Source organism: Nestor notabilis, unplaced genomic scaffold (genome assembly GCF_000696875.1).
Source record: "Nestor notabilis isolate BGI_N333 unplaced genomic scaffold, ASM69687v1 scaffold11534, whole genome shotgun sequence".
Classification (NCBI taxonomy): domain Eukaryota; kingdom Metazoa; phylum Chordata; class Aves; order Psittaciformes; family Psittacidae; genus Nestor; species Nestor notabilis.
Genome location: NW_009926898.1, coordinates 1 through 8,836, shown reverse-complemented (window position 1 = coordinate 8,836; position 8,836 = coordinate 1). Strand labels below are relative to the sequence as shown.

The following is an 8,836-nucleotide window of genomic DNA, read 5'->3' as shown; positions in this document are numbered from 1 at the left end:
TGTTGGTTTCTTTCTGCCAACTCATTTGGATACAGGATTTTTCTGCCTCCCACTTCTTTTTCCTTGTTTATTGACCTTTCTAATCCATAAACCAGGCTGTCAAATATTCCTGCTCCTGTGTACAAGCCAAGTGAATGGTAAAACCACATCAGGAAAACATCTGTGAAATTCAGAGCCACTATTTAGTGTCTGGCTAAAGCAAACAACGTTGGGTTTATACTTCTGTAAAAGATTAGAGAAGAGCAAAGATGACTTTTCCGTGGTCTAGGTCAGGTTTTGGCTGCTGACATCTCTCACCAAGTGAAAGAAAGCACCACTAATATCTCAACACTAATAACTTCCCATACGTTGCCTGGTCGCACAGGGTGTAATAAGGATGACCTAGAAAGCACTTGGGAGTGCCTGTGTGTAACACATCCGTGGCAAATGTCACACTGAGCTAACCTGCCTGAACTGCACCCTCCCAGTGTATCCTGGATTTGTAAGAGTCATGTGGAGCATGAGCAAAGACACTCCTGTTCTTGCACAACCGTCTGGGCTCCTTGCTACCAGCCCTTAAGCACCACGAGCAGGATTAAGGAGAGATGTCATCAGCCACTGGCATCACCCTTCATGGCAGAAGCTCTGCTCATGCTGTGCTGAATCTGAGTTGCAGGGAAGTGAACCTTGTCTTGGTGCTATCAACAGACCAGGGATATGAGGAAGTGTGTTCGTGTGTAGGCCCTATGCATGAAAGCCAAACCATAAGCAGAAAAGATAACCCTGGGGAGATGGCAAGAAAGGGTTTGTTTCTTTTTTGAGGGCTTTAACAGTCAAAGCTGCAGCCCTACAAGGAATTACACACTGCAGCAAGCTGAGGAAGGGTTGAATGCAGCAGATTTTAGGATAGATGGAAGATAGTTCTCCCATCCCACTTCTCAAGTGACGTTATCCTTTGCATGCTCATCTACACCCGGGTGCTGTCTCTGCCTCCCAAGGAGTGTGTGTGAAGGCTGTCAGGACACCCTCACCCTTATTCACCTTTATCCTGGCAAGGTCAAAGCCATGTGTTTTGGAGGCCCTGGGAATTGAGTCTCTCTGCTCCCAGGGCAATGTTATCTCCTTCTCCTTGTAGCCTCAGCCAGGCTGGCACACCAGTGATAGCAATGTCTTAAATCTAGTGCTGGTCATCTGCTTGTGCACCACATCCCCCCTTCAGCCAGGGCTGTTGCAAGCAGCCTTTGTTCAGTAGGAAGGAGGGCTGGAAACACAGGGATGCTGCTATGGGAGTTCAGGTGTTGCTTTTAGTCCCCAGAGGAACCAGATGGTCACCGAACCAGCCCCATTAACTGGCAAGAGAAGGTATATTCTATTAATTATTTGCTAGAAAACTAACACTCCTTGTTTATTACAGTTGTCAACTGCGGGGAGACTCAGACAGAAACAGCCTGACCCCATCTGAGAGCCATGGTGAGTGTGTGTGTTCTGTGCCATGCTGCGCCAAGCAGTTGCTCTCATCAGATAAAACATGGGGAGTGTAGCTCAGATAAGGACACAGCAGGAAGAACACTATCACTGTTCCTTTAGGGGAAGGGGAGTTGATCACTTCTCTCTGCTTCCTTATTCTAGAGGAGAATGACCCACACAGTTGGGTTTTTCCTGTTTGGGAGTTAATGGAAAATCCAATCAGATATTAATGGATGAATTTCTCCAGCTAAACTTCCTGGTTATATTCTTCTTTCCAGGTTCAAGCTGCAAGGTAGTTACCCTGTTTCAGAAAGCCTATCCTAGAGGAATATTAAGCAGTGTTTTGGTGATGGTTTTCAGGGAATATTAAGAGCTTTGGAAGTGTAGTCCCACAGAAATGGCACTGGACAGGAGGCAGGAGAAACCTGCTTGTGAATCACTGCTCTGAGTAAAACACTGTGCTTCCTGGTACCTTATGGTACAGAATGATGGTTGCTCTTGGAGAAGTCGGGAATAGGGCTTTGATGGGAACAGCTTCATCTATGATTTGCATGGAAAACTGCTGGGAAGAAGCCCCAGCCAGACTGAACAGAGATGACAGGCTGCTTGCCATTGTCTCCTTGGAAATCAGATACTCTGTGGGCAGCAAATGAAGATGTTTTCTCCTTTTAGCTGTGTCCCAGCAGCTTATTTCTTATATGGCTGGGAAGTCCCTCTAGAACTGTCTCTTCTTAGGAATTCTGGTATAAAATCAGTCAGGTTTGGTCAGTGGGCTTCAACTGGAAAGAAAGGGGTTTTTAAACTCAACTCTACTATGTGTATGTCCCTTTGAGTCTGTCTTTCATAACTCCTCTCCTGTGGGTTTAGGCAACAATCAAGGGGGCCTCAAGCTTCAGTGCTGAGCAAGAAGCACAGGCACTAAGGAAGGCTATGAAGGGATTTGGTAAGTTGGTCTCCCTCCACAATTCAACCTCTATTATTCCCCAAGCATTGGGAATGTTTGTCTGGTGGTTTGGTAGAGGGGAAATCCAGCCATTTTCATTGCCCCATCAGGGCACCGAAAGGAATTGAGTTGCTTAAACCCAACTGGAAATCCAAGTCTTGGCCACAAAACCATCCTTAGTCATGCTCTTGTCTCTCCTGTGGTGTGGCACTGCCATACTACTGGTTGAGGCACTTCTGTGCACTGATCTAGTCCCCAGTGCTGTTGAGAACCAGTTGTGTGAGGAAAAGAAGATGTCGAGAACCAGGTCGTGTAAGGAATGGAAGCTTAGGACTAATGGCACACTCTGGACAAGACCAGACCATGCATCTGGTTCTTGTGCAAGCAGCTTGACTGGTTTGCATTGCTCTCTTCCAGGCACAGATGAAGATGCCATCATTGACACCTTGACCAAACTAAACATTTCCCAACGTCAGCAAGTTCTGATCACGTATAAAAGCACTATTGGCAGGGTAGGTGGTCTTCAGACATGGGTGTCTGTGGCTTTACCTGGGAGATGGAGGCATTCTGGGGTTATACCACTTGGGTGAAATGTGACCAACCTCCTAATTTCCACAACAGTAAGGTCAGCACAAGCTTTTCCTGGCCAAGTTTGTTTTGGCCTTGTTCTCTTCAGAGCAGCTGTTCATCCAGGGCATGTTGGAGCATGAAGACAAGTGGTCAGTGAGTTTGTCCTGTTCCCAAAGGCTGTTTGTCCCAGCTCATTTCTCTTCTCTCCATGTTTTAGGATCTGATTGATGACTCAGTGAGTTTGTCCTGTTCCCAAAGGCTGTTTCTCCCAGCTCATTTCTCTTCTCTCCGTGTTTTAGGATCTGATTGATGACCTGAAGTCTGAGCTGAGTGGGAACTTTGAAAGGGTCATCGTTGGTATGATGACTCCTGCCATCATGTACGACGTGCGTGAACTGAGGAGGGCTATCAAGGTTTGGGAAGCTCCCTTTTCTGTTGCTTTTTCTAGTCAGTTTAGCATGCTATGCCATAATTATACATTTATTAGTGTTCACTTCTATACCATTAGAAAAATACCCTAGTGGCACATCAAACAGTTGTCATAATGCTCTTGGATCTTGTCTTTGTGACTCCCTAGGGAGCAGGAACAGATGAAGGTTGCCTGATTGAAATCCTGGCTTCTCGCTCAAACGAAGATATTCGGCGCATTAATGAGAACTACCAACTTGGTACGTGGTGCACGCTGCAAACCATCACCATACTGCCTGAGGGCACTGGTGTGCATGCATGGGCATGGGGAGGGGAAGGAGAAAGGTCTGATGGCCTTTAAATGTGACAAACCAGCAGATAGAAATATTGCCATTTGTCCAGAGAGAACCTCTGAGTTAAACAAGTGTCGGCAGCAGGACTGCTAAAGCCTCAAAGGTCAGAATTTCACCCAGAAATTGAATTGGCCTGAATAAAATGGGATGGAGCAGGGTGGTGATTGTCCCCCTCACTGCAAGAGAGACATTGAGGTGCTGGAGCATGGCCAGAGAAGGGCACCAGAGCTGGAGCAGGGCCTGGAGCACAAGTGTGATGGGGAAGGGCTGAGGGACCTGGGGGGTTTAGTGTGGAGAAGAGGAGGCTCAGGGGGGACCTTATCGCTCTCTGCAACTGCCTGACAGGAGGATGGAGCCAGGAGGGGGCTGGTCTCTGCTCCCAAGGAACAAGGGATGGGACAAGTGCTGGGTTAATGGTTGGTCTTGATCTTAAAGCTCTTTTCCAACCTAAACAATTCTATGGTTCCAAGATGTTTAGGGCCCTGAGCAGACTGATGTAGTTACCTAGCTTACAGCTGGCAGATGTTGTGGACAAACGCTGTCCAGGTGGTGGACCTGTTCCTAACAGATGGCATCTGTGTGTGCTTTTGCTAGAGTATGGCCGTACTCTTGAGGAGGACATTGTCTCTGACACATCTTCCATGTTTCGAAGAGTCCTCGTGTCCCTCTCGACGGTAAGTCCCAGCTAAAGGAAACAGGGAATCTTCCTGTTGCTGATTAATGTGCCTCTCCCTTCAGTCCAGAAGCTGGTTTAGGCTGGCTTTTATTTCACTTACCTTGCCTTTCACCTCAGCTGTGTTTTGCACATGGCTATTCCCTGCAGGGCTCTGGCTATGCATTAATGCCATGTGCTCTTCATGAAAGGGGGCAGTTAGAGTGTATTGCTGCTCATCTCAAAGTACACATCACATGTGAGCCAGATCTTGCTGTATTTCTAAGCTATCGTTCCCTTTTCAGGATCCCATTAACTTGTTTTCAATGGGGAATTTGCAGGAGTTGCTCTGGTGAAGTGAGTTTTTCATCCTTCTGTCTCTGCAGGGTAATAGAGATGAGGGGACCTATGTGGATGATGCCCTTGCTCAACAAGATGCTCAGGTGTGTAGCAACTTGCCTCCTTGCAAGAACTGTCTGTTCTTGTACATGTGGTGTGTGGTGAAACCCCTGCTTTCTCTAGACCTCACTTTTATCAAGGTAGAACAGTAAACCTGAAGCACCCACAGCAGTGCCCTAGGTGGAGACCTGGGCTCTGTTCTCAGTTTCGACCCTTAGAGAAGCTGCTTTGCTGTTCTGATTCAGCTGATGAAATGGAGATAATGGTTCTAACCTCCTTTGCAACTCTGTGGTGAGAAGTGTCTACGCAGGCTGGGTTTTTGGGAGGGGAGGTGACATTTCCATTGGGAGATGCTGTGCTTGGTTAATAGTTGTTGAAAGGTATCTGATCTGGACAAGCTTCAGGCCAGCAGTGCTCAAGCACCAGGGATCTCCTCTGTCAAGGTCATCTGCTTCGTTCATGAGGGAAGGGCTGTGGATGTTGTCTGCCTTGACTGTAGTCAAGCCTTTGACACTGTTTCCCAAAGCATTCTCCTGGAGAAGCTGGCTGCTCGTGGCTTGGATGGGTGTGCTGTTCACTGGGTAAACTGGCCTAGGGACACGGTTTAGACGTGGCAGTGTCAGGTTAATGGTCTTTCTGGCCTCCTCAGTTAGCCTTACTTTGTCTATTCATAATGTCTTCAAGTGCCTGTATGAAGCTGGGGAGCAGAAATGGGGAACAGATGAGGTACAGTTCATGGCCATCCTCTGTACACGGAACAGATACCACCTGCTAAGAGGTAAGATCCTCTGCGGTGTCCTGGACTTTTTTCCTTCTTTGGGGACGATACTTTATACTTACACATGAACTGATTGTGAACTCTTCCTGAGACAGCAGGAACCCAGTTGCATTCAATTGTTTAAGACCATTTTATTCCCTCCTGAGACAAAAAGGGATTGGAGAAAACAATCAGTACAACTGCTCCAACCCATGAAGTGTAGATGATGAAGTGTGACTTCCTCTGGGGCAGAGCATTTAAACTGCCATCACTAACCATCAGTTCTGGAGAATGCTAGCAGCAGTGGTAGGCCAATTAGCAAGACTTGGTAATTAAAATGAGTTATTTCCATGGGACAAGCCCTGATTTAGCTTACAATCTTACAGTAATGGTGCAATGTTCAGTTTGAGCCTGAAGAGCTTGATCTTACAAAGTGATCCTCCATGGGTTACACACTGTATGCCCTGAAGCTCTTTTTGTCACTGACTCTTCCTCCTAGTTTTTGATGCCTACAGAGGAATTGCTAATAAGGACATAACAGAGAGCATTAAATCTGAGATGTCAGGAGACCTGGAAGATGCTTTGTTGGCTGTGGGTGAGTTCCCTGCTTTTAAACTTTGGGTACAAAGTACTTAAATAACCAGAGAAATTGTATCTTGCCCTGGCTGGCTGTTCACATAGCTCCACAAGGCAGATCCATTGGGGGTTTTCTGCAAGCCACAGTGTTTCAATCTTTGCAGATACAGTTGGGTGAGAAAATCCTGTGCCTTATGACATTATTTGCTTTCCCAAGTGATGCTTTGGTATCTGACATTTGCTGTCAGGAAGCATTAAAGCCTTAAAGAAAATATTAGTGGGCATGGAGACATCAATTTATAACAGATCACTGTGGATGTCTGCATTGTACTTGCTGTTTGTTGGCCTTGGGTTGCATCTTTGCAGAATAAACACCTGCACTGAGAAAGCACCGTAAAGGTTTGGAAGATCCTCTCCTTCTGTCTTTATTGGTATTAATTCTCTTGTTCTCATTTCCTTACAGTAAAGTGCATGCGGAATAAACCTGCATATTTTGCTGAAAGGCTGTATAAATCTATGAAGGTAAAGAGCTTTTGGTGTGAGATTATTATCCCTTCCCTTTGCCTTTCCTTGCTTGAGTCAGTAGCATCACAACAATCATCAGCTGCTAGTGGATCACTCCATTCATGCAAAGATTCTCTAACTAGGAACAGATCCCACAGAAGACCACGTCATAAAACCTTTGTCTGTCACTGATTTATCCAGAATGCTCTGTACTTAGTTGTAAAGTTGGTTTATTCCTTTAGGGCTTGGGAACAGACGACAACACACTGATCCGAGTGATGGTGTCCCGCTCTGAAATAGATATGCTGGATATCAGAAGGGAATTCCTGACCATGTATGGGAAATCACTCTACTCCTTCATTAAGGTGAGCTTTCCAGTGTTGGAAACAAGGAGCTGGATTTGCTAAACAGCTTGAAGGAGGCAGGTCCCTGCTTGACATCTGTTGGGTGTTTTAGAGGAGGTGGAATTAAGGAGACTTTACATTTATGTACTGAAAATGTTCCTGAATGTTCTTAAATGCCAAAGAGGGACAAACCCTACAACAATCACATGTGCTGGGAAGACTCCAGCCTTGCGTGCAGATGTAAAACTAACCACGTTCCTTTTGCCTTCTCTCTCCAGGGAGACTGCTCAGGAGACTATAGGAAAGTGCTGCTCAGACTCTGTGGTGGGGAGGATTAAAGGATGCCTGGTTACTGTCTGGGTGATGGGAAGGGGCTGATCCTAAGGATTTCTTTCCTGTAATTTTTTCCCAAATATCTTATGAATTGCTATGAGCATTGACTTGGATTAATGTTCTGGTTAGATAATGGCCATTCCAGTTGACCCTTTTATATGCTTTTCTGCTTGGAACACCCATTTGCCTACTACTTGGGCTAGTAAAGCCCATCTTAAACAGAATGCTATCACCCAATATATAGAAGCTGAATCATTTCCTGACAAGCTGTCCCTTTGCTGTTGCAAAACTTAGCAACTGAAGCAAACTTGGATGCAGAATGTGAGAGGCTGCATAAGATAAAATTAACCTCACCAATGGAGAGTGCAGAATGCTTCAGGTTTTGCAAGATAATTAAACCACAACTCAATCATCTAAAATACAAGCATGTTTAGGTCTTAACTTGCCCTGTTAGTGTGGGGCATTGTGCACTTAATGTCTATGTTGCCTGTGGATCTATAGGAAAGGAAGATGTCACTGGTGATATCTCTTGCTGCCCTGATTTTGCAGCAGCCCCGTGTTCTTGGCTTGTGGGAGTATAAATCATGAGGGTTCTGTTACAGACCCTTCCTCTGGATAAAGTGATGTCGTTAGAATGGTGCCTTTTAAGGAACAATTCGTCCCCAAAAACCTCATCAGCACTCTCTGGTGCCTTAGAGGAGGTGCCTTGTCCTGGTTGGAGCCCTGTGTGAAGCTGTTCTTAGAGGGTCCTGTTTTCTATCTCCAGGCCAGCCTCTGGAAGAGGCTTTTCCCTCAGACCCTACACACCTGCCTGTTAAGCTGAGCATTGTTTTCACTGCAAAAATGTGCTTCTTGCTTGGCTTAGCAATTCAAGTATCTATTTTTAGCTGTTGGTAAATAACCCTGTTTTGAAGGCATCAGACAGCACTTGGAATTCAAAGGTACAAATACTGGCATGGCCTACACTCAACTGGGACACATTCTCTTCTAAACTTAAGCTGCTTTCGGCTTGAATACAAGATAACTGCTGTGGCCTCAAAATCATTTTCTTCCTTTCTGTGCTGGAACTGGAGACACATTCCTCAGTTTTGGTGGGAGTGGAGGCAGAGCTTTTTCCAGTGCAACTCTTCCCAGTTCCACGTGAAGCTCGGTGAAAGAAGAATTGTCTTACCCAGTGCTTACCAGATGCACTCAGGCTTGTGTTTGTGCTTAAATGCCTTATGTTATGTTGCTGAGTTTTTAATAAAGAATAAATAATGTGTTTCTGTACTTACTGCCGTGGTTGTGCACGCCGCGGGGTGATGGGGACGTAACCACAGTCAACAACTTCTGTGCTCTGCAGGTACTTTCCTGGCCTCAAGCTGTGCTGGGGGAGGTTTAGGTTGGATATTGGGAACAATTCCTTCACCAACTGCGGGACTAGGTGCTGGAACAGGCTGGGTCAATGGGCTGAAGCCGGTGTTACGAGGTTCAACAAGGCTCAGTGCCAGGTCCTGCGCTTGGGGACAGCCCCCTGCAGTGTTCCAGGCTTGGGGAAGAGCAGCTGGAAAC

The 8,836-nt window shown here is 46.1% G+C and overlaps 1 protein-coding gene across 1 annotated transcript; it reads left to right on the top strand.

The window, feature by feature from the left end:
• Positions 1–2,318: 2,318 nt before the first annotated feature.
• Positions 2,319–7,335, top strand: ANXA4 (annexin A4). The gene is made up of 11 exons (XM_010013804.1): positions 2,319–2,389; positions 2,807–2,901; positions 3,259–3,372; positions 3,537–3,627; positions 4,315–4,394; positions 4,759–4,815; positions 5,456–5,549; positions 6,028–6,123; positions 6,568–6,626; positions 6,851–6,973; positions 7,231–7,335. Exons 1-11 carry the CDS (start codon positions 2,377–2,379, stop codon positions 7,288–7,290), a joined length of 882 nt encoding a protein of 293 aa, XP_010012106.1. The 5' UTR covers positions 2,319–2,376; the 3' UTR covers positions 7,291–7,335.
• The last annotated feature ends 1,501 nt before the right edge of the window (positions 7,336–8,836 follow it).

Bases quoted from the DNA above. Each gene is read 5' to 3' on its own strand.
- ANXA4 (XM_010013804.1), top strand. The intron at 2,902-3,258 runs GTAGGTGGTCTT...TCCGTGTTTTAG, and splicing joins ATAAAAGCACTATTGGCAGG to GATCTGATTGATGACCTGAA. The intron at 4,395-4,758 runs GTAAGTCCCAGC...CTGTCTCTGCAG, and splicing joins TCCTCGTGTCCCTCTCGACG to GGTAATAGAGATGAGGGGAC.